We start from the raw sequence: 25,622 nt of genomic DNA, 5'->3' as shown, positions 1-25,622 counted from the left end.
GAAGGAGATTTGCCTCAGAATAACCCTAGAATGTGAGGTCAAGAGGGGAAGAGTTCCGTGGCATTTTGTTTTCAGATATTTTTCATGGTATTTTCTTTTTCCCTTCCTTTTCTAATTGTTATCTACCTTTGATGTACTATAAATAGCACTCCAGCAGGTAGAAATTGCATCAGTTAGGGCTCTTCAGAGAAACAGACCCAGTAGGATATGGAGACAGAATTTTTTCTTCCTCAAGGAAACCTCAGTATTTTTAAGGCCTTTCAGTTGGTCGGATGCAACCCTCCCACATTTTCAAGGACAATCGTGTTTACTTAAGTTCAGCTGATTGTGGAATTAACCACAAATCTATAGACTATCTTGGGGCTTTCCAGGTGGCTCAGTGGTAAAGAATCTGCCTACCAATGCAAGAAATGCAGGTTCGATCCCTGGTTCAGGAAGATCCCCTGGAGGAAGAAATGGCAACCCACTCTGGTATTCTCATCAGGGAAATTGCACGAACAGAGGAACCTGTTGGGCAACAATCCAGATTGGTCATAAAGAGCCAGGTACAATATTTGCAACAAGACCTAGATTAGTGTTTGATTGAATAACTGAGTACAGTTGTTGGTGTTCAGTTGCTCAGTCGTGTCCAACTCTTTGCAACCCCATGGACTGCACTGCACCAGGTTTCTCTGTCCTTCACTATCTCCTGGAGTTTACTCAAACTCATGTCCATTGAGCTGGTGATGACATCTAACCATCTCATCATCCTCTGTTGCCCCCTTCTCCTCCTGCCCTCAATCTTTCCGAGCATCAGGGTCTTTTCCAATAAGTTGGCTCTTTGCATCAGGTGGCCAAAGTATCGGAGCCTCAGCTTTAGCATCAGTCTTTCCAATGGACATTCAGGGTTGATTTCCTTTAGGATCGACTGGTTTGATCTCCTTGCAGTTCAAGGGACTCTCAAAAGTCTTCTCCAGTACCTCATTTTGAAAGCATCAGTTCTTCGGTGCTCAGCCTTCTTTTTGGTCCTACTCTCACATCTGTACACAACCACTGGATAGACCATAGCTTTGACTATATGGACCTTTGTTGGTAAAGTAATGTCTCTGCTTTTTAATATGCTGTCTAGGTTGGTCATAACTTTCCTTCCAAGGAGTAAGCGTCTTTTAATTTCATGGCTGCAGTCACCATCTGCAGTGATTTTGGAGCCCCAAAAATAAAGTCAGCCACTGTTTCCCCATCTGGAAACTGTTTCCACTATTTCCCCATCTATTTGCCATGAAGTCATGGGACTGGATGCTGTGATCTTAGTTTTTTGAATGTTGAGTTTTAAGCCGGTTTTTCACTCTCCTCTTTCACCTTCATCAAGAGTCTCTTTTGTTCCTTTTTGCTTTCTGCCATTAGGGTGATGTCATCTGTGTCTTCTCCTGTCAGTCTTAATTCCAGCTTGTGCTTCATCCAGCCTGGCATTTTGCATGATGTACTCTGCATAGAAGTTAAATAAGTAGGGTGACAATATACAGCCTTGATGTACTCCTTTCCCAACTTTGAACCAGTCAGGTATTCCATGCCCAGTTCTAACTATTGCTTCTAGACTTGCATACAGGTTTCTCAAGAGGCAGGTAAGGTGGTCAGGTATTCCCATCTCTTTCAGAATTTTCCACAGTTTGTTGTGATCTACACGGTCAAAAGTTTTAGCATATGAATGAAGCAGAAGTAGATGTTTTTCTGGAATTCTCTGATCCAAGGGATGTTGGCAATTTGATCTCTGGTTCCTTGCCTTTTCTAAATCCAGCTTGTACATGTGGAAGTTCTCAGTTCATATACTCTTGAAGCCTGGTGTTGGTTTAGGTGCTAAGTCATCTCTGACTTTTGCGACCCCGTGGACTGTAGCCTGCCAGGCTCCCCTGTCCATGGGATTCTCCAGGCAAGAATACTGGAGTGGGTCACCATTTCCTTCTCCAGGGTATCTTTCCCACCCAGGAATTGAACCTGGGTCTCCTGCATTGCAGGCAGATTCTTTACTGACTGAACTACTGGCTTGAAGGATTTTGACCATTACCTTGCTAGCATGGGTACTGTAGCCTAGCTTAATTGATTCATCAAATTAACCATACTAGAAGTAGATATCAAATTTTAAATTGAAAGACACCTTAGAACTCTCCTGGTTATCTCATCACACCCTACCCCAATTTGTGAATCAGGAAACAGAGGCCCAGAGAAGTTTATAGTTTCAGTTTACAAAAAAGTAAAGAGCTTCCCAGCAGTTGCTCTTAACAATGGAAGACCTAGGGCTACTTTTCCTTGCCTTATCAGCTGAGTCATAGGGCTTTAGGTTTTAGGCCATTCATTAGAGGGTACTGAAATCCCAAATGAATTACTGGTTTTTTTTTTGTTGTTGTTTTTTTATAAGTTCTGTTTTTTTTCTCAAGGGATTTTATAACTGAGCTTTAAATAGAATTAAAAAAAAATAGTATATGACATAATTCTAGCCCTAAGTCTTGGGAGTCTATTTTTAGCAGACACTGTCTTTTTATATTTTGCTCAGTTTTGGTGGCTTATTGCTGTGGACTATGAAAATGCATGATTTTTTTTCCTATTGCCAGGGATCGGAAACTTTATGGCTATATTTTCAAATTCTGTGAATCCCCCTTACTAAATTACCCCTTATCTGATGAGGAACTAGATTCTTTGGATGAATGAAAAATAGAGAAGTGCTTATTGGTTTTTATTACGTACATTTTATGTATTATATGTACATTTTATGTACATTTTATGTACAATTATGTAATTGTATTACGTACAATTTTCTTTTTTTTTTTTTCCTAGAAGACTGAAATAGGATCACTTGTGAATGCAGCTGTAGGTGATAGTATAAACTGTCTTTCCAGGGAAGGACTGAAATTTGCATAATACGTCTATTATAAATACTGCCATTTCCCTTTGAGGTGTGTGTGTAAGTAATGAGCCACATAGTGCATGGGAAGTTCTTGATTTGGTGCAACAGGGCTTAGAAACTTATTACTCTTAACCCAAGTGAACCACACCAGAAGCTTAGAATATCATGCAAATCAGTTTCTGCATTTCTATATAGTATTTGACAAAAAGCAAGATAGGCTGAAAGTTGGGAAAGGGCCAAGTGGTTAGTTCTCCTAACTCATTCTAAAGTTTTTGGCTCCAGATATTCAGAGAAAATCATTCCTCATTCTGTTGAATTCTTGGGGCAGGGGGAATAATTAAGAGAGGAATCCGTCGACCAAAAAAAGATGCACAACGTGATAGCTGCAGTTAAGTTTTATAGGGAGCAGGATGAGGACTGCAGCCCAGGAGACGGCACCTGAGACAGCGCTGAGAAGCTGCTCCAGACACTGAGGGAAGGTCGATATATGTGATTTCGGTGAAGGGGGTGTTCATTGCAATTAAGCACTTTACAAGAGGTTTTCTGTTACTCCTGAGGAGCTGATGTCAGCTAAAGGGGTTTAGTGTTTTTCTAGATATGAGGAGATACAAGGATTGGGATCATGCAATCAGTTCTTGAAAATATCTATCTTAAGACCTGTTCTACCAGTTTCACTGAAGCACAGAATGACTCATTCTCTACCCTGAACTCTCTTCAGATGTGTGGAAGGTCAGCAGCTGCAGCAGCATGGGATTCAATCCCCATGAAGACAGATGGCAAATGCCCTTGGCAAGCACCAGTTTGTAGTTGACAAACCTTTTTATTGTTCTTCAATATAGAGAGAAATAGAATTAGCACAGTTAGTTCAATTAACTTAGTTGAGATAGATGAAAATGCCTTTACTCATTTTCAAGAAAATATGAAATTTCTGATTGAGAAAAATAATATATAGTTTTTGAAATTCACTTTCAAAACATCATGGCATTTAAGCATTCCAATTTAATGACAGCTGAGAAAAACTAGTGTGAAACCTGTACCCCATAAAGTATATCCATCCTCCCCTTCATACATGGCAACACCACCATCTGGAAAAGCTAGATCTACTTGTATTTAGCCAAATACTAAGATAATATTGCTGTGATTTTGACTTTTCTGTTTCCTTCTGAATATTAGGTATGTTGTCAAGTATTATCATTTTAATTTTAGTACCTAACCAATGAATAATAATTAAAGAATTTTCGTAGAGTCAGAGTATCGGCTTCTTTTATTTGACTTCCCTGGTGGCTCAGAGGATAAAGTGTCTGCCTGCAACATGGGAGACTGGGGTTTGATCCCTGGGTCGGAAATATTCCCTGGAGAAGGAAATGGCAACTCACTCCAGTATTCTTGCCTGGAGAATCCCATGGATGGAGGAGCCTGGTAGGCTCTAGTCCAGGGGGTCGTTGCAAAGAGTCGGACATGACTGAGTGACTTCATTTTCACTTTCTTTCTTTCATAGGTGACGTCTTTCTATAAATATTGGGAAAGCAGTATTTTGAGTTTGCTATATTTTTACTTATTGTCAACAGAAAAAAGTTATGATGTTTTACAGGGGAGATAAAACTCTCAGAAATAAGATAAAGAACCAGTGCTCACTCATAATTAAGGGTCCTCCTTTGATTTATTTTGCTCTTAGAATAATTCATTGAGACACATTTTTGTTTCAACTGATGATTTTCTGCTGTGCAGTGTGTTAGGTACTGCGAAAGTTTTCAGACAAAGTTGCATGTGATATGATTCCCACCTTTGAATTTTATAATCAGATAAGCAAAAGTTCTCAGCAGTTTTACTCATCAAGTAGCTAGTTCCAGGGAGTCCAACAGATGGTGTGTTTCATTAAGAATGCAGTGGAAATCTAGTAACTTCCATCTAGGGTGGGCATTCAAGATGAAGATGGAGAAGGTGAAAGTTGGATTAGCATCTTAGGTACTTGGCAGGATTTGAAAATTAGAAAAGAGAAATAAAATAGGTCCAGGTACAAGGCAAAAGGAATTAACACAGCATATTTGGTGACTGGTATGAAAATCTGGCTTTGTATAATGAATAATGAGACAAAGCTAAACAAAAATAGGGACATCAGACAGTAAATAACTTTGCAGATGTGTGGAGTATGAATGAATTCGGTCTTAAGTCTATTGAATTTCGCTGATGATGTGATTTTCAAGGAGACCTTTATAAAAGGCTGTTGGAGATAAGGTAGTTGGATATTCAGTGTTTGATTGAAGTGCAATATAGGGAAGTATCAGAGCTGCAGCTAGAGGGTGGAGTGTCTTTTACCTGCTGCTGTTGCTGCTGCTAAGTCGCTTCAGTCGTGTCCGACTCTGTGGTGATAATTCATGCAGGGGAGGATGAGTCATTGTTGGAGAGCCTGCAGCATCCTCATCCTTTGGGCTGAGAACAGTGGTCATTTATTTAAGCTGCCTCCTGCTTCTGGTTCCCTTATTTTTCTTATTTGGCATATAGAAAAAATAGCATGAGGCAACACGACTGCAGACTCAGAATTAAGACTTTTAATTTAAAACGTGAGTTGATTATATTATTTATTTTCTTTCTTTGAAGAGTTATACCTTCTGAAAAACCATCCCTGAGTGAAATGATCAGTCCTGTTTGCCTTACTTTATGCCTCCTGTCAGTCTTTTTAACATTAACATTTACAAAATTGCACTGTAGTTCAGTTCACAAATCTTTACTGAGTGTATCTTGTGATGAGTACAATGAAGAATAACTTAGAGGAAGATGAGATTTTTTGGTTTGGTTGGAATATATATGGAGAGTGTAATAGAAAATAAAAGATCGGAAGCACAAGTTCTCAGTGTTGTGCTAGGCGAGTACGCTGGGAGATTTTGAACAGGAGAGTTGTTTTTAGATGCTACAGGTGGGCATATTGACTCATTTATACTGTTTTGTTTGATTCAAATAACTTTTGCTAATGTTTATTTGAATAGGGGATCAATTTCTCAAAAAGCGAGTATACTAGCTAAAGTATACTAAACAATATCGGAAAATACTCAATAATATGAAGTCTTTTTAGGAACCACCTCACTGGAATATAGTAGAGCAAAACTATTCTTAAATAAATGGTACTAGGTAAGGAAAACAAGAGCTATATTAGTGTCTCAGTGGTAAAGATTCCACCTGCAATATAGGATACCCAGGTTTGATCCCTGGATTGGGAATATCACCCAGAGAAAGAAATGGCAACCCACTCCAGTATTTTTGTATGGGAAATCCCATGGACAGAGGAGGCTGGTGGGCTATAGTCGCAAGAGTTGGACATGACTTAGTGACTAAACCACCACCAAGGAAAACAAAACTCATTGTTGGCCAAATGAGCTCAGAGATCCTGTCTTCCTCACCTGACTCACATACACAAAAGCAATAGAAGTTTTAGTAATGTTATTTAAAGAACAGGAGGAGAAAATATTTGGCATACTCCTAAGGAATGAGATTATGGTTATTTAGCACATTGTTTAATTCAGTGCCTTGGTATATTTAGATCCTTTGTGACTTGGGGAAAAAAATAGCCCAGAGAACAATGTAGATGTCATTTTGAATATTCTTTCTTTTGCCATGAATCAAATCAGATAAGAAATTTATATCAACAAAACAATCAGACCAAGACCAGTATCTGTTAGCCTCATTCAATATATTTGGTGAACAGTTTCTCTTATAGCATCTCAAACGTCAGCTTTTGTGGAGAATAGATTCATATTTTCTCTTTTTTCCTTCCTCTCTGTCTCCCCTCCCCTCCCTTTCTCTCTCTCCTCATCCCTCTCTCTCCCCACCATCTCTCTCTCTCACACACACGCATTCTCTCTCTCTCTCTCTCTCTCTTTCTCACACACACACACACTCATACACATAGAGTGCTTAAGCCACATAGTTAAAGTCAGTGGTCTGATGGACTGATGAGTTGTGCTTTGTGTGAGTTACTAGGACTAGTTCTGAATTACTAATGGCCAGTTGATCCCATTTGGTATTCCTATAATACAGTGAGCCACACTGGTGCTAACCTATTGATGGATATAAAAAAGAAGGAAATCAAAATTACTTGCAGTTGAGCAATATGTGTTGAAAGTATAATATAAGCTCTTGTGGTTTTGATGAAGGTCCTATTTTATTGCTTAGCTATGATAAAAATGTGATTAACCAAGGTTACCAGGATTTTCTGTTACTATAAATGAAGACTTTTTCAGCTACTTGGTTTTTGTGACAATTTTGCAAATGAAAATTAAACATCTCATTCATGGATCATGGGAGGAATATATCTATAATGATTCTCTTTAACCAAAATGGGGCCTTGGTCTGACATTGCAGACAATCAGGTAGAACTGAGACAGTTGAGTTGGGAGTATGAGGCTTATATTTCTTTATTGCATAGAAATTCAACAAGATTATAGAGTTTCCTGGCCCAAATTTAACAGATAACCACATACATCAAGAATAAGACACAAGAGGGGCTTAAATATGAGCTGAAATTGCCATCACTGAGCAAAGTGAAAGGGAGGGAATCTGTAAAAATCAGAGTAAAATTTGTTTGCTGATAAGGAAAATTTGATAATAATAATCTTTAAGTTCCCTTCTATTCCTAATTTTCTATGACTTAAACTTGAACATGCAGGTTAAGTTATTGACACTTGGAATTCCACTGCTGCTGCTCCTGCTAAGTCACTTCAGTCGTGTCCGACTCTGTGCGACCCCATAGATGGCAGCCCACCAGGCTCCGCCATCCCTGGCATTCTCCAGGCAAGAACACTGGAGTGGGTTGCCATTTCCTTCTCCATGGAATTCCACTAGGAGGTTCTAAACTGAGTTCTAAGACCTTTCCATCTCTCTCTGGCTTGGTAACATCTTTAAGAAAGTAGGCAAAAACTGACTGCTGTGCCAGATCAGTTGATACAGGCTTTTATTTGGTTGATAGTGATGCAACACAAAGCCTAGATCTGTGCTGCTGTTGCTGCTGCTGCTAAGTCGCTTTAGTCGTGTCCGACTCTGTGTGACCCCATAGACGGAAGCTGATCTTGTTGAAATAATTGATAGCCACTGCCACTTAGGAAACAAGTTAAGTGAGAGGGCTGATGTCAAGGACTGAGGGTTAAAACGGTGACTCGAACTCTGGCCATCTGGCCATTTGATCCAAAGAACTTTAGGCAGAAATGTCCAGCACCATGGACAGCTCTTCAGTACTGCAGTGTGAATGCAAAGCCACCTAGGGTTTACTTGTGGAAATTGCCTTCCAGGCAATTGTTTTTAATTTATGCAAGCCTCATAAAAAAGTTTATTTACGCAAGTCTCAGTTTTCTGATGGAGAAGGCAATGGCAACCCACTCTAGTACTCTTGTCTGGAAAATCCCATGTACGGAGGAGCCTGGTAGGCTGCAGTCCATGGGGTCGCGAAGAGTCTGACATGACTGAGCGACTTCACTTTCACTTTTCACTTTCATGCATTGGAGAAGGAAATGGTAACCCACTCCAGTGTTCTTGCCTGGAGAATCCCAGGGACGGGGGAGCCTGGTGGGCTGCCATCTATGGGGTCACACAGAGTCGGACACAACTGAAGTGACTTAGCAGCAGCAGTTTTCTGAAAATGGTTAGATTCTTCTTAAGGTATTAAATAGCAGTTAAATAAACTGATAGAAAAGACCAGGATTTTTAAGCAGACCAGGGAAGCCCAGCAGATGCAGTTTATCGGTGAGAGAAGGGAACTAGGATATATTGCATGTCTTATAGGTTCAGACAGGAGTTTTTATATTTTATACCATTTAATTTGCATAACAACATGGTGTGCCATGGCAGTCCATGCCATGATCTTTCATCACAGCATATTCCTTCTGTTACTGCTGCTGAGGTGAAATCTGGGCCAGAGTGGTGAAAGAATTCAGGCTCTTGATTTTCCCAAGAGTGATCTCTTCTAAAGCTCTTCCTGGTGGCAGAACACAGGAGTTAAAGAAGGGGAATGTAAGCCCTATACCTCAGCCCCCAGTAAGGGGATACCAGAGCTTCCAAGGCGAGAAAGTGAGCCATGTATCCCAGGGCCCTTTTAGAAGGAGGTAAACCAAGCTTATTTGGATGACCCAGTTGTTACTAAGGTTGCTGCAGGTCTGACCATGGTGGGGATATTCTGCAAAGACCCTCAGCACAGTGGCTATTAAAGGAAATGAAAACTTATGCTTTAATATGTGTATGTGATAACTTTATGTAGCACAGTGACATCTTAGTAAAAAGCATCTAACTACCTTTACAGTTATTTTAAGAGGAATGACATTCTGGTGTCATTAGCATTTAATATTTCCTGTTTTTAATGAAAGTGAAATATTTTTATTGTGATTCCTTTGTAATTTTTATTAGACTTAATTTGATCTTTATTTCAAAACAGAATAGAATATCCAATTTTTTAATGAGCGTGAATTCTACAAGTAGAAAATGTACATTTGCATATGTAAACTGACGAACATAGAATGTATGATAATGGGAATTGACTGGGTAGCAAAGAAATACCCTCAACATCTTTACACACAATTTATCTTATGTATATAAGGACATGGACAACTACAGGGAGATTTATAAGATAACTATTTAAGTCCCTTTATCTGAAGATCAGTTAGGCTGGTATTTTTCATACCAGTTTGATAGATGCTTGTGATTATCTGTTCAACAGCCCGTTGAAAAATAGGTTGAAGATGCAGTAATTTTCTACCTAGGTTGCATTTTAGATCCATTATCAGAGAGAAATGATTATTGTATGATTCTGTTGTCCCTTGGAACTTTCAAAAGGAAAATGTTAGTGATTCAACAGTTGTATGATGATTTATATAATAGAAAGAGCACTAGAGTTGAAATCAGAAGACACAGCTTTGAATTCCTGCTTCAGTATCTACCAGGTGCGTGGATTTTGGTAAATTATCCGTATCCTCTGATACACAGTTGCCTCCTGTGAAAATGGGACAGCCTACCCATGTCAGAGAATAGTTGTGATGTTATATTAGATGATATTTGTCAAAGCACTTAAAACTTGTGAAACATATTTTTAAAAGAAAATTTATTTATAATAATTCCTTTTTTTTTTTTTTGTTGTTATTTTCTACAGAAAGTGAGTGAGAAGGTTGGAGGAGCTGAAGGAACCAAGCTAGATGATGACTTCAAAGAGATGGAGAGGGTGAGTCTTCATCACTTCGATAGCATACTAAGAGGAGAAGGGAGAAAGGAAAGGGGAAGCTGTTCTCCACGGCCACCTGAGAATGCAAAAGTTACTCTTGAAAGTACTCTCTTTTTAATGAATATTGTAAAACAGAAGATGTAAAGTGCTTTTTTTTTCTTTTTTTTTAATTATCCTGAGAACAAAGCCTCCATGAAGCTGAAATGTCATAATGGATTTTATCATCACTTTTCCAAATAGGGACAATACGGAGCTGGTGTTTGAATTGGACTGGGCTGGTACAAAAAGAAGAGAAGTTTGGGAGAGTTGGAGTCACTCTCTAGCTTTTGAGAACTTCCCTGAGGGGACTGTGCCAGCAAGAGTCAGCGGGTGCGGTGAATGTAGTTGTGAGCCTGTCTGCTCTTGGCCTGAGTTCCACCTTCACTGCTTGTTACACAAGTCAGGGTATTGCTCTGGGCCTCTGTATTCTCATAAATGTAAAAGGAGAATACACGTTCATTCTTCAGAGATTTATTAAGGATGAAAAATAATATAAATCATATAACATTCTTCCTTAAAAGAGAAGATTCTCAACAAGTGAGAGTGGAGGTGGTGAACAAAATACACCTTTTCATTTTTCTTGTGACAGATGCCATATTTTCCCTTTTGCTTTTCTTTCATTTTGAGACGGTTCATTGAAAGAGATGCATAGGCTTATGATGGATAATGGATATTATATCATGCAATTAAGTATTTTAGATGTTAAACTGTGAATGAGTAAAGGATCTGGGAATCTAAACCATGTACTTGAACAGAGAGAATGTCAAAAGCCCGTGATACCCAGAAACCACATTTTTTACTTAGTCTATATCAGTTCTAGTGGGCCACGTCAGATTTGCTATTAATATGTTTGCTTTCTGCATGAAGGATCAAGCAGAAAATTCCTAGATGCTTTCTGCCCTGTCTTTTTCAGTTTTTGTTCTGAAGAGTTCACTGATGAACAAAGCAAATTTTTGTTTTGTACCTCCTTTGAGGCAGGCTTGTGGGATACATTAGTAAACAGGATAGATAAGGTTCCTGACTGAATTAAATTCATAATCTAGTGGGGAAAACACACTTTAGACAATTACTGTCCAGTGTGGCAAGGGTAATGAAACATGGCACTAGAGAAGCTTGGAATGGAGGAAACTCACCCACGTAGGATGGTCAGGGAAGACTTTCCTACTATTTAAGTGAGGATATAAAGAATAAGCAAGAATAAGCAGAGCCCAGTTGTGTTTCTAGTAAAGGAAACAGTGAGAGAGGACCAGACGCATTGGAGTTCCTGAAGAAAAGATGAGTTGCCCAGAGACCGGAATCTTGTGAAATAGACTATTCAGTGTTTAGATAAACCAGCCAAATAGCTGGTATTTCTGGCCAAGTTTTTGAGGTGGACCTCACTGACAGACAGAGATCTGATAGACAGAGTGCCTGATGAACTATGGACAGAGGTTTGTGACATTGTACAGGAGAGAGGAATTAAGACCATCCCCATGGAAAAGAAATGCAAAAAAGCAAAATGGCTGTCTGAGGAGGCCTTACAAATAGCTGTGAAAAGAAGAGAAGTGAAAAGCAAAGGAGAAAAGGAAAGATATAAGCATCTGAATGCAGAATTCCAAAGAATATCAAGGAGAGATAAGAAAGCCTTCCTCAGCGATCAATGCAAAGAAATAGAGGAAAATAACAGAATGGGAGAGACTAGAGATCTCTTCAAGAAAATTAGAGATACCAAGGGAACATTTCATGCAAAGATGGGCTCGATAAAGGACAGAAATGGTATGGACCTAACAGAAGCAGAAGATACTAAGAAGAGGTGGCAAGAATACACAGAAGAACTATACAAAAAAGATCATCATGACCCAGATAATCACGATGGTGTGATCACTCACCTAGGGCCAGACATCCTGGAATATGAAGTCAAGTGGGCCTTAGAAAGCATCACTATGAACAAAGCTAGTGAAGGTGATGGAATTCCAGTTGAGCTATTTCAAATCCTAAAAGATGATGCTGTGAAAGTGCTGCACTCAATATGCCAGCAAATTTGGAAAACTCAGCAGTGGCCACAGGACTGGAAAAGGTCAGTTTTCATTTCAATCCCAAAGAAAGGCAATGCCAAAGAATGCCCAAACTACCGCACAATTGCACTCATCTCACACGCTAGTAAAGTAATGCTCAAAATTCTCCAAGCCAGGCTTCAGTAATATGTGAACCACGAACTTCCAGATGTTCAAGCTGGTTTTAGAAGGGACAGAGGAATCAGAGATCAAATTACTAACATTTTTTGGATCATGGAAAAAGCAAGAGAGTTCCAGAAAAACCTCTATTTCTGCTTTATCAACTATGCCAAAGCCTTTGACTGTGTGGATCACAAAAAACTGTGGAAAATTCTGAAAGAGATGGGAATACCAGACCACCTGACCTGCCTCTTGAGAAACCTGTATGCAGGTCAGGAAGCAACAGTTAGAACTGGACATGGAACAACAGACTTGTTCCAAACAGGGAAAGGAGTACGTCAAGGCTGTATATTGTCACCCTGCTTATTTAACTTTTATTCAGAGTACATCATGAGAAACACTGGGCTGGAGGAAGCACAAGCTGGAATCAAGATTGCCAGGAGCAATATCAATAACCCCAGATATGCAGATGACACCACCCTTATGGCATAAAGTGAAGAGGAACTAAAAAGCCTCTTGAGGAAAGTGAAAGAGGAGAGTGCAAAAGATGGCTTAAAGCTCAACACTCAGAAAACTAAGATCATGGCATCTGGTCCCATCACTTCATGGGAAATAGATGGGTAAACAGTGGAAAGAGTGGCAGACTTTATTTTTGGAGGGCTCCAAAATCACTGCAGATGGTGATTGCAGCCATGAAATTAAAAGACGCTTACTCCTTGGAGGGAAAGTTGTGACCAAACTAGATCAGATCAGATCAGATCAGATCAGTCTCTCAGTCGTGTCCGACTCTTTGCGACCCCACGAATCGCAGCACGCCAGGCCTCCCTGTCCATCACCAACTCCCAGAGTTCACTCAGACTCACCTCCATCGAGTCAGTGATGCCATCCAGCCATCTCATCCTCTGTCATCCCCTTCTCCTCCTGCCCCCAATCCCTCCCAGCATCAGTCTTTTCCAACGACTCAACTCTTCGCACGAGGTGGTCAAAGTACTGGAGTTTCAGCTTTAGCATCATTCCTTCCCAAGAAATCCCAGGGCTGATCTCCTTCAGAATGGACTGGTTGGATCTCCTTGCAGTCCAAGGGACTCTCAAGAGTCTTCTCCAACACCACAGTTCAAAAGCATCAATTCTTCGGCGCTCAGCCTTCTTCACAGTCCAACTCTCACATCCATACATGACCACCGGAAAAACCATAGCCTTGACTAGATGAACCTTTGTTGGCAAAGTAATATTGAAAAGCAGAGATACTACTTTGCCAGCAAAGGTCTGTCTAGTCAAGGCTATGGTTTTTCCAGTGGTCATGTATGGATGTGAGAGTTGGACTGTGAAGAAAGCTGAGTGCCAAAGAATTGATGCTTTTGAACTGTGGTGTTGCAGAAGACTCTTGAGAGTCCCTTGAACTGCAAGGAGATCCAACCAATCCATCCTAAAGGAGATCAGTTCTGGGTGTTCATTAGAAGGACTGATGCTGAAGCCGAAACTCTAATACTTTGGCCACCTGATGCGAAGAGTTGACTCATTGGAAAAGACCCTGATTCTGGGAGGGATTAGGGGCAGGAGGAGAAGGGGACGACAGAGGATGAGATGGCTGGATGGCATCACCGACTCGATGGACATGAGTTTGAGTGAACTTCAGGAGTTGGTGATGGACTGGGAGACCTGGCGTGCTGTGATTCATGGGGTCACAAAGAGTTGGACATGGCTGAGCGACTGAACTGAACTAAACTCACTGATAGAATAAGGACCCTCACTGATAGGAGATTTAATATGAGAGTCCTGAGCCCCGACCTGAAGTCTGGGAAGCCAGCGTTTTTCACTGAATGCCTGACAGCCACTTGCTTCCATTGGACTGAAGTCTGCATTGGTCTCTATTTCTCATCTCTGGATGGTTTGAAATACCACCTGACCTTCAGCCAAAGCCAGGCCACTGCTGTTCATAGTTTTTGAAACAGAATTCTACCCATCCTTCTTTTACAGCATCTGGGGATCTAGAATCTGACACACCTTCTCAGAATAACTTTGCTTTGACCCCTCCTTCCCCGTTTGTATTGGAGTTCCATCCCCATCTTTATGAGCAGCCCCATGGGTCTGTTAATTTGCACCAATCTTGTCTATACCCAGTCTTGCTTCATCCCCCTTATCCTTTGATGTCTCCCTCCCCTCCTCCCCCACCCTGGAGGGAATGTATAATATGCCACTCTGTCAGAGCCCTGTCATTAATGACAGGTTAGGCAGGTATTATATTTAGGAATTTAGGACTAAGGAATCAGAATTGGAGTCCTGCTTTCAGCCTCTGCCAGGACATAAGGCAATAAGCTCGATAGGTAGCCCACTGCCAAAGCTGAGACTAACTTTCTGTTTCTTAAAAATGAGACTAAAAAGAAGAAATTTGGAGAGTAGACTTTATAACTGAATGACTAATTAAGGCTTTGAATCCATACCACTCTTGCAAAGTAGTAGAAATAAAAGAACATCTTATAAATATTCTGCTTCAGACAAAGACTCACAGATGTCCCTCTAAGTCTGAAAAAGGAAAGTTAGTTGCTCAGTTGTGACCAACTCTTTGCAACCCCATGGACTGTAACCCACCAGGCTCCTCTGTCTATGGAATTTTCCAGGCAAGCATATTGGAGTGGGTTGCCATTTCCTTCTCTAGGGGATCTTCCCAACCGAGGGATTGAACCCAGATCTCCTGCATTGCAGGCAGATTCTTTACTGTTTAAGCCACCAGGTAACACTGATTTCTCCTATTTCCTAGAAAATAATGAGTTTCTGAAGTTTTTATTTCAAAATCTAAATATTCCTGTAATGAAGTTTTGTTGATTGAAGAACACACCTGTGGTTTTGTATTTGGACTTATACCTAGGTAAATTGAGAGATTTAGATTTCAGTGAGGTGTGGAAATTATTTAATTCCACTTTATTCCACTTATCTTTTGCCTTATCTGTGGTTCTGTGCCAAGTTTTGCACTCTCCACTCATGTTAAAATTCACATTAAAGGTAGAGACTTATGTGGTAATCAGAAAACACATGGTTTAGATTTAGACTCCCAAACTGTGCCTTCTGTTAATGTGTTTATTACTCACAGAAAGATTTTTACTCAGTGTTACCAAGCCTGCAGAAGAATCACCTCTCCATGGTTGGTTTTCTGATCATCAAGCATTTAGAATAGAGAACCTTTGTTCAGCTGTGTTCTCAGGAGTGCAATTAGACAACAAAATGAGATAGATTAGAGGTTTGCATCAAGCAAGACTACTGGAAAGAGAAGTGGGCATTCCTAGTTTCCCAGCAATCCCACTGCTGGGCATACAAACAGAGGAAACCAGAATTGAAAGAGACGCATGTACCCCAATGTTCATCGCAGCACTGTTTACAATAGCCAGGACATGGAAGCAACCTAGATGTCCATCAGCAGACGAATGGGTAAGAAAGCTGTGGTACATATACACAATGGAATATTACTCAGCCATTAAAAAGAATACATTTGAATCAGTTCTAATGAGGTGGATGAAACTGGAGCCTATTATACAGAGTGAAGTAAGTTAGAAAGAAAAACACCAATAAGTATACTAACATATATATGAAATTTAGAAATATGGTAATGATGACCCTATGTGCAAGACACCAAAAGAGACACAGATGTGTAGAACAGTCTTCTGGACTCTGTGGGAGAAGGTGAGGGTGGGATGATTTGGGAGAATGGCATTGAAATATGTATAATATATGTGAAACGAATCGCCAGTCCAGGTTTGATGCATTTGACAGGGTGCTCAGGGCTGGTGCACTGGGATCACCCTGAGGGATTGGATGCTGAGGCAGGTGGGAGGGGGGTTAAGGATGGGGAACACATGTATACCCATGGCTGATTCATGTCAATGTATGGCAAAAACCACTACAATATTGTAAAGTAATTAGCCTCCAATTAAAATAAATAAATAATTTTTTTAAAAAAAAAGTCACCCTTACCACTGTCCTGCTGAGATGCAGTAAAATTACCTGTGTAGCCTTCCCCTCGAGGAGCTGACTGGGTGGAATCCTTCCATTGTACTGTCTCTGCAGGAACCCTGCTATCACCATTTCTGTCCTCTTCATAGTTGCCTCACATGGAATTGTTTCTTTGTGAGTTTTCAATAGTATCTGCTGCTTACAAGCTTCCTCAAACATTGTGTGGATTCCTCAAAAATCCACTGTGTGGATTTTTTCTTTGAAAAGCTTCAGATTTTTTGGCAAGAGTGTTGCAGGAAGGGGAATGCCTTCCAAGGCCCAAGAGTGGGCTCTTGTCTAACACTTGGAAATGAATTGTCTGAGGAGACACACAGGCTAACAAAGCAAGAGACTTTATTGGGTAGCCAGTCAGAGAGAAGTAGGGTCAGGGAACCCAGGAGAACTTCTCTGCCACATGGCTTGCAATCTCAGGTTTTATGGTGATGAGTTTAGCTTTTAGATTATCTTTTGCCAATCATTCTAACTCAGGGTCCTTCCTGGCAGTGCATGCATTGTTCAGCCAAGATGGATGCCAGTGAGAAGGATTCTGGGAGGTGGTCAGATCAGATCAGTTGCTCAGTCGTGTCCGACTCTTTGCGACCCCATGAATTGTAGCATGCCAGGCCTCCCTGTCCATCACCAACTCCCAGAGTTCACTCAGACTCATGTCCATTGAGTCAGTGATGCCATCCAGCCATCTCATCCTCCGTCATCCCTTCTCCTCCTGCCCCCAATCCCTCCCAGCATCAGAGTCTTTTCCAATGAGTCAGCTCTTCGCATGAGGTGGTCAAAGTACTGGAGTTTCAGCTTTAGCATCATTCCTTCCAAAGAAATCCCAGGGCTGATCTCCTTCAGAATGGACTGGTTGGATCTCCTTGCAGTCCAAGGGACTCTCAAGAGTCTTCTCCAACACCACAAATTCTTCGGTGCTCAGCCTTCTTCACAGTCCAACTCTCACATCCATGCATGACCACCGGAAAAACCATAGCCTTGACTAGACGAACCTTTGTTGGCAAAGTAATGTCTCTGCTTTTGAACATGCTATCTAGGTTGGTCATAATTTTCCTTCCAAGGAGTAAGCATCTTTTAATTTCATGGCTGCAGTCACCATCTGTAGTGATTTTGGAGCCCAGAAAAATAAAGTCTGACACCGTTTCCACTGTTTCCCCATCTATTTCCCATGAAGTGATGGGACTGGATGCCATGATCTTTGTTTTCTGAATGTTGAGCTTTAAGCCAACTTTTTCACTCTCCTCTTTCACTTTCATCAAGAGGCTTTTTAGTTCCTCTTCACTTTCTGCCATAAGGGTGGTGTCATCTGCATATCTAGGGTTATTGATATTTCTCCCAGCAATCTTGATTCCAGCTTGTGCTTCTTCCAGCCCAGCATTTCTTATGATGTGCTCTGCATATAAGTTAAATAAACAGGGTGACAATATACAGCCTTAATGTACTCCTTTTCCTGTTTGGAACCAGTCTGTTGTTCCATGTCCAGTTCTAACTGTTGCTTCCTGACCTACATACAAATTTCTCAAGAGGCGGATCAGGTGGTCTGGTAGCCCCATCTCTTTCAGAGGTGGTAGGACCACCTTTTGATCTTTCCCAAATTCTTCTGGTTGGTGGTGGCTTGTTAGATCTGTGTTCCTTACAGAGGACCTCCTGTCGTGTAAAATAACACATGCAAATTGTTACTGTAGTGCCTGGCCAAGGTGAGTGGTTTCAGTCAATGTGCTTCCCTAACAAGAGGAACTACTGGGATTTAAGGGACCTCCGGTTTCCTCACAGATTTACATCAGTTGATGCTGTGATTCTGTGTGTGTGTGTGTGACTATGTTCATTAATTCACATGAAATATCTATAAATGCTTCCATGTGACAGGCATGCTGCTGGACACCAGGAATACAGAGATGATTAAGGTGCAGTTCCTGCCTTCAAGGAGCTTTCAGTTTTGATAGAAGAAATAGGCACAGAGCTGAGTGTCTTACAAGACATGGTGCTTGGTGTTTTGGAAAGTATTTTCACGGAAGACCTAACTCAGACTGGGTAGATCCAGTGGAATGTTTCTAGAAGAGAGGGCACCTGAGCTAAATTCTGATATTTTCTCTTGTTTCTGTGTACATGAGTTATGTAAAAGTCCAAGCCAAGGAACACAGTGTCTCCTTTTGCAGCCTGAAAAGTATCATGGGAAATCCCTGCTGTTGAAACTGAGAGAATTAACTTAGGTAGGTTGATAAGGAGTCCAAGCCTAAGGTCCCTTTCAGAAGGAGGTGAACATTCTTTTTCACATTATTTTGCCTTAGACACATAGGTCTCTTAGCCAGCAGTATCTCTTGCTCAAAGACATGCTTTTTTTGAGCTCAGAATGTATGTTATGGGAGAAGGTCTGGGTAGAACTTCCACAGCCTTGAGCTCTGGAATAACCTGTTCCTTCTGGCTAATCTTGTGCCGATGTCATCCCAGGATGTATGTTATGGGAAAGGGTATGGGCAAAATTTTCACAGCCTTGAGGTATTTTTTCTGTTCTTAGCAACTAGCAGAAAAGTATATAATGTTCTGCTTAAACTAGCAAGGCAGGTACTCTCCTACCCTCTTCTGATGTCTATGTCAGAAGCTTTTTCTATCACTTTCACTTTAAATAAAAATCTACACAAAGCTCTGAGCGACTGAGACTGTCTTTGGTCCTGGAGTTAAATCTGCTTTGCTGCCCACGAATCTGGCAGCACCATTCACCATAAGCCATCGTCTTTGGGGCTCATCCAGGATCCTAGGACAAGGTATAGCTATCAGTATCATCTTGGGGGCTCATTCGGGATCCCAAGACAAAGTATGTCTATCATCTTGGGGCTAAGCTAAAACTATCATCTTGGGGGCTCATCTGAGATCCCAAGACAAGGTATCAGGATGTCTTATCACTATCATCTTGGGGGCTTGTTGGGATCCAAAGACAAAGTGTAGCTACCATCTTGGGGGCTAAGATAAAGCTATCAAAACCAGGAGTCCTCAAGTTGAAAGCATTGCTATAGACCATTTTAACGACAATGGAATTTATCTGAAGGGGCAGCCTCAAGTTTTTTTTAACTTTTTATTTTATATTGGAGTGCATGCTCAGTCACTTTAGTCATGTCTGATTCTGTGCAGCCCTATGGACTATAGCCTGCCAGCTCCTCTGTCCATGGGATTCTCCAAAGCAAGAATACTGGAGTGGGTTGGTATGCCCTCCTCCAGGGGATCTTCCTGACCAAGGGATTGAACCCATGTCATCTTCTGCATCTCAGGAGAGTCTTTACCACTGAGCCACTGGTGAAGCCCTTATATTGGAGTATAGCCAATCAACAATATTGTGATAGTTTTAGGTCAGTTGCACCCCACTCCAGTACTCTTGCCTGGAGAATCCCATGGATGGAGGAGCCTGGTAGGCTGCAGTCCATGGGGTCGCTGAGGGTTGGACATGACTGAGCGACTTCACTTTCACTTAGGTCAACAGCAAAGAGATTCACTCAGCCATACATATAAGGGTAGCCTCAAGTTTGAAGACAAGCAGATTTGGGAAAGAATGGAGCAATTGTCATTCCTTATGAGAGTGAGAGAGTGTATTGTTTGCAGAGCACGCTGTGGAGATGCTCTATAGGAGAAGGTCCATGGCCATTATCTCCATATATAATTAGTTATTGGGTAGAGAGGGGCTAGATCCTTCTATTAAACCCCACGTTATAGACTAGCATTGATGAGTAGAAGCTATAGGAAAACAGATTCAGGCTTAACAAAAGAAAGAACTTACTGCTGTCAGAACTTTTTAAATAAAAAAGAGCCTTGGGAATTACTGAATTCTTCATCACTGCCCGTGTTTAAACAGAGGCTAAACCCACAGTTCCCGTATTCCATATGAAGCACACTAGTTGCCATCTCCTTTGAGTGGTGTGGCCAGTAATTTGTTACTAATAGTGTCATTTGGGCTCCTTGGTGGCTCAGTTGTTAAAGGATCTGCCTGCAATGCAGGAGACGCAGGTTTGATCCCTGGGTCGGGAAGATCCTCTGGAGAAGGAAATGGTAACCCACACCAGTGTTCTTGCCTGGGAAATCCCATGGACAGAAGAGTTTGGTGGGCTACAGTCCATGGGGTACAAGAGTTGGTCATGACTTAGTGGCTAAACCACGACCAATAGTGTCATTTTTAATAATGTCCTTCTTACTTGGATTCTAGTGATAGATCTCAAGGGAAAGGAGTAGAGTCCCAGCAAGCATGCTCAGGGTTTTACACATCCCTGAGCATACCTGATGTGGGGAGGGATTGGGGGCAGGAGGAGAAGGGGACGACACAGGATGAGATGGCTGGATGGCATCACTGACTCAATGGACATGAGTCTGAGTGAACTCCGGGAGTTGGTGATGGACAGGGAGGCCTGGCGTGCTGCGATTCATGGGGTCGTGAAGAGTTGGACACGACTGAGTGACTGAACTGAACTGAGCATACCTGTCATATATGTGAAAGTCCTCATGTTGGTGTTAAAGGAGAAGGTGTGGATTACTGTACTGAGACACTCATTCCCTGGTATAGAATTATAGGATGGATGGGACCCCCAAACATGATGAGTTTTAAAGATATTTTTCTGCTTATCCTGAAACTTAGCTTCTTCTCAATTAAGTGTTTTTCATATATTCCCAAGCCAATGTTCATTAAAGGTAAATGCCTAAGAAGGTTAGCAAAAAAAAAAAAAAAAAAAAGAATACATTGAGGCAATCCTGGCCTAATGTGTTGTTTATTTTTTTTTTTTTTGTCAGCACACAGTTTATTAATCAGGCTTTCCGAATACATAAGGTAACTGCTGTAAAGCACAGCAGTCTGGAGAAGGTACACTAATTCTTCCAAGTCAGGAGGGAACTATTAAGACACCCCCTTAATGGACCAGCCCGCATCTCACTGCTAGACAAACTTTCCCAGGATGCTGTTTTCATCAGGTTTCTGTGGCTTGTTTAGTTATATGTTCTTCTTCAGGTCCTTAGTACTTTAAGTGGGTGTGTGTACATTCTTAATAGGTACATTTTCTTAACTTCAGTGACAGAAAAATTAAGAATTTGAAATACTTTCATGTTTTATATAATATTTTAACATTTCTTTTGTGTAAACACTGTAACTTATCCCATGTACAAGTGGATGCCTGATTCATCTGTATATCACTAGACCCACAATTCATCTATTGCTCACTAGACCCACAAACTGTGTTCCATTTTAAGGTGTCCATTTTTTTTGTCCTTAAATTCTGCTACTGTGTCCCCTTTGACATCATCTGGTATAATGCTGTATAATCTGGTATAATGTTGTCTGATGGTATGAAGTCATATCTTTCAGTCCTTTCGTTAGTCCACAAAAAATGCTGCATTTTTCACCTATGCAGCCATTTGTGTTCAGGAAATGCTGACTGTTCCTTTTCCAATGGGGGCAGGTGATGTTCAGGTGCCTCAAAACAAAGGCCCCATTCTAGTCAATCTGGCACTTTTCAGTTCTCTTATATCTTGTCTCTGAAGACTGAGGCAGCTGGTGGAATGATGGGCATCCATAGATTCAGCATGGCATGCCTTTGTGAAAGTACAATAGAACCTCAGCACAGGAGCAGCAAACATTTTCTGTTCATACATTGGGCTTTGAGCCAGAGGGCGTTTGTGGTCTCTTTTGTGGCTCCTCACCTCTGCTGCTGAAGAGGAAAAGCAACCACTGATGGTGCTTAAATGAAAGAGCATGGCTGCATTCCAATAAAATTTACTCAAGGACACTCAAATTTGAATTTCACATAGGTATTATATGCAGCAAAATAGTCTTCTTTTGAATTGTTCCAACCATTTAAAAAAAATTGACAGATAACAGCCCAGATTTGGCCTGCTGGCCATAGTTTTCCAACCCTTGTTGCAGCATGAAGAAGGAAAATGTGATAGTGAGTAAGAGGGTTGAGGGAGTTCTTTCTCTCCCTACCCACAATTGTAAATTACAAGGCTGGATAGTGGAGGAGGAGGAACTTCCTAATGTATTGAGAGTTGCTAAAATCTTCGTATTGAAAAGACTGAAGTAAAAAGATCAGAGGAATATGTGCCTATGCTTTCACTTTCAGAAAAACAGTTGGCCAATTCAGTCCTCTGGCACTCTCCCTTAGAAACCTTAACCTTTGGAACTCTTTTCATTCCCATCATAACCACACAGATCATTTGAATACATTTGCCATCAGATGCCTTAAGCTCTGCCACAGAGCCAGCAGAAAACATGTGTTTTCATCCTGTCACACAGGTAGCCTAGACTTTCAGCCTGTTTTTTTTTTTTTTTTTTCTGCCCTCACCCTTTGACTTCATTTTCATGACATCGAGTGCACAGTGGTTGGTTGGTAATACTTCCAAGACCTCCGTGTACAGCCACACAAGTCTTGCACTGTACAATTCCAGAGGACTTACTGCAGAATAAAATACTACTTAGCCACATAGTCAAATCTAAGATGTGTTAAAAACTCAAGTTAGCCAGAAGGATGTGGTACATATATAGACATGGACAGGCATCTCTAAAATAGGAGTGTTTTTTATGGTAATTTGAGGCCATGATGACAGCATAAGAAAAAAATTGTTTTCCTCTATTAATCACAGTAGTTACAAACTCTTTAAAACTCAGTAATCTGACTACCACTGAAGTGGAAATGATTTAATATTGAAAAACAAAGCTGAAAAATAAAATCTTCTGGTTATGGTTTGGTTTCTGATTATAAAAGAGAAGGAGGCTTTACCCTACCCATGAAAGGTTGACTTTATAGATACAGTAAGTTATGGAAAAATTTTGAATTGAGGACAGAGCCCTTGAATGCAAAACAATGATGTTCTCGTGAACTTAATTGATACCTGGTATTCTACCATCAAAAAATCAATTCCTTTCATTCATACTTAATGTATTCTATGTGCTTACCTTGGATAGGAGGATGCACTCATTTTCAGTAGTCATTTACCCTGTAGACTGAACCATGTGAGTTGATAAGAAGAGAATTTCATGGAGGAGTGTAGAGAGGGCCTCCCTGCACCGGCTCTCCATGTGGGGAAAAGGATGCAACAGAGAGAGGGCATGGTGACCTGCTGAGTACAAATACCGACTGTTCAGAATTTCCCAAGGATGGACTGTAGGACCAAGATTTTTATTTGCAATTAAGAGTTTAAGAACTTGCAATGTTCTCGGAAGTTAAATTAAAACTTTCCTTCTCTTACTTGAACAAAAAGTCTATGTTTCATTTTTCTTTCTTAGAGCAGTGAAATCTACCACCATGCCTGGCCCTCTGTTGACATCCAGTGAATGCCTCTGGGAAAAAGTAGGATTCATAATTCAACCTTTTTTTTTCATTTTTTATTTTAAAAATTAATTTAATTAGAGGCTAATTACTTTACAATATCGTGGTGGTGTTTGTTATACATTGACATGAATCAGCCATGTGTCCCTCTGTCCCAAAAATCCTTCCCACTTCCCTCCCCATCTCGTCCCTCTGGATTTTCCCAGTGCACTGGCTTTGAGTGCCCTGTTTTGTGCCTTGAATTTGGACTGGTCATCTATTTCACATATGGTAATATGCATGCAATGCTATTCTTTCAAATCATCCCACCCTTGCCTTCTCCCACAGAATCCAAAAGTCTGTTCTTTATATCTGTGTTTCTTTTGCTGTCTTGCATATAGGGTCATCATTACCATCTTTCCAAATTCCATATATATGAGTTAATACACTGTATTAGTGTTTTTCTTTCTGACTTACTTCACTCTGTATAATAGGCTCCAGTTTTATCCACCTCATTAGAACTGACTCAAATGTATTCTTTTCAATAGCTGAGTAATGTTCCATTGTGTATATGTACCACAGCTTTCTTATCCATTCATCTGCTGATGCACATCTAGGTTGCTTCCATGTCCTAGCTATTGTAAACAGTGCTGCGATGAATACTGGAGTACATGTGTCTCTTTCAGTTCTGGTTTTCTCAGTGTGTATGCCCAGCAGTGGGATTGCTGGGTTGTATGGCAGTTCTATTTCCAACTTTTTAAGGAATCTCCACACTGTTCTCCAGTGTTCTTGCCTGGAGAATCCCAGGGATGGGGGAGCCTGGTGGCTGCTGTCTATGGGGTCACACAGAGTCGGACACAACTGAAGTGACTTAGCAGCAGCACACTGTTCTCCATAGTGGCTGTACTAGTTTGCGTTCCCACCAACAGTGTAGGAGGATTCCCTTTTCTCTACACCCTCTCCAGGATTTATTGTTTGTAGACATTTTGATAGCAGCCATTCTGACCAGCGTGAGATGGTACCTCATTGTGGTTTTGATTTGCATTTCTCTGATAATGAGTGATGTTGAGCATCTTTTCATGTGTTTGTTAGCCATCTATATGTCTTCTTTGGAGAAATGTCTGTTTAGTTCTTTGGCCCATATTTTGATTGGGTCATTTATTTTTCTGGTATTGAGATGCATGAGCTGCTTGTATATTTTTGAGATTCATTATCAGTTGCTTCATTTGCTATTATTTTCTCCTATTCTGAAGGCTGTCTTTTCACCTGCTTGTGGTTTACTTCATTGTGCAAAAGCTTTTAAGTTTAATTAGGTCCCATTTGTTTATTTCTGCTTTTATTTTCATCACTCTGGGAGGTGGGTCATAGAGGGTTTTGCTGTGATTTATGTCAGAGAGTGTTCTATGTTTTCCTCTAGGAGTTTTATAGTTTCTGGTCTTACATGTAGATATTTATTCCATTTTGAGTTTATTTTTGTGTTCAGTTCAGTTGCTCAGTCATGTCCAACTCTTTGTGACCCCATGGACTGTAGCATGCCAGGCTTCCCTGTCCATCACCAACTCCTAGAGCTTACTCAAATTCATGTCCATCAAGCTAGTGATGCCATCCAACCATCTTATCCTCTGCCATCCCCTTCTCCTCCCACCTTCAATCTTTCCCAGCATCAGGGTCTTTTCAAATGAGTCAGTTCTTTGCATCAGGTGGCCAAAGGATTGGAGGTTCAGCTTCAGTGTGTCAGTCCTTCCAATGAATATTCGGGACTGATTACCTTTAGGATTGACTGGTTGGATCTCTGTGCCATCTAAGGGACTCTCAAGAGTCTTCTGCAACACCACAGTTCAAAAGCATTAATTCTTCAGCGCTCAGCTTTCTTTATAGTCCAACTCTAACTTCCATACATGACTACTGGGAAAGCCATAGCTTTGACTAGACAGACCTTTGTTGGCAAAGTAATGTCTCTGATTTTTAATATGTTGTCTAGGTTGGTAATAGCCTTTCTTCCAAGGAGCAAGCGTCTTTTAATTTCATGGCTGTAGTCACCATCTGCAGTGATTTTGGAGCCCAAAAAAGTAAAGTCTGTCACCATT

General features: G+C 40.9%; 1 protein-coding gene across 1 annotated transcript in view; it reads left to right on the top strand.

The window, feature by feature from the left end:
* SH3GL2 (SH3 domain containing GRB2 like 2, endophilin A1) overlaps window positions 1-25,622 on the top strand; it is a 222,335-nt gene that overhangs the window by 153,136 nt on the left and 43,577 nt on the right. Inside the window, exon 2 of the mRNA XM_055577970.1 lies at window positions 10,005-10,073. Coding sequence (XP_055433945.1) covers window positions 10,005-10,073 — 69 coding nt within the window. The remainder of the gene's footprint in view (window positions 1-10,004; window positions 10,074-25,622) is intronic.

The sequence above is a fragment of the Bubalus kerabau genome, chromosome 4 (genome assembly GCF_029407905.1).
Source record: "Bubalus kerabau isolate K-KA32 ecotype Philippines breed swamp buffalo chromosome 4, PCC_UOA_SB_1v2, whole genome shotgun sequence".
Classification (NCBI taxonomy): Eukaryota; Metazoa; Chordata; class Mammalia; order Artiodactyla; family Bovidae; genus Bubalus; species Bubalus kerabau.
The sequence above is the reverse complement of the archived record's forward strand: the minus strand, read 5'-3'. Positions and strand labels throughout refer to the sequence as shown.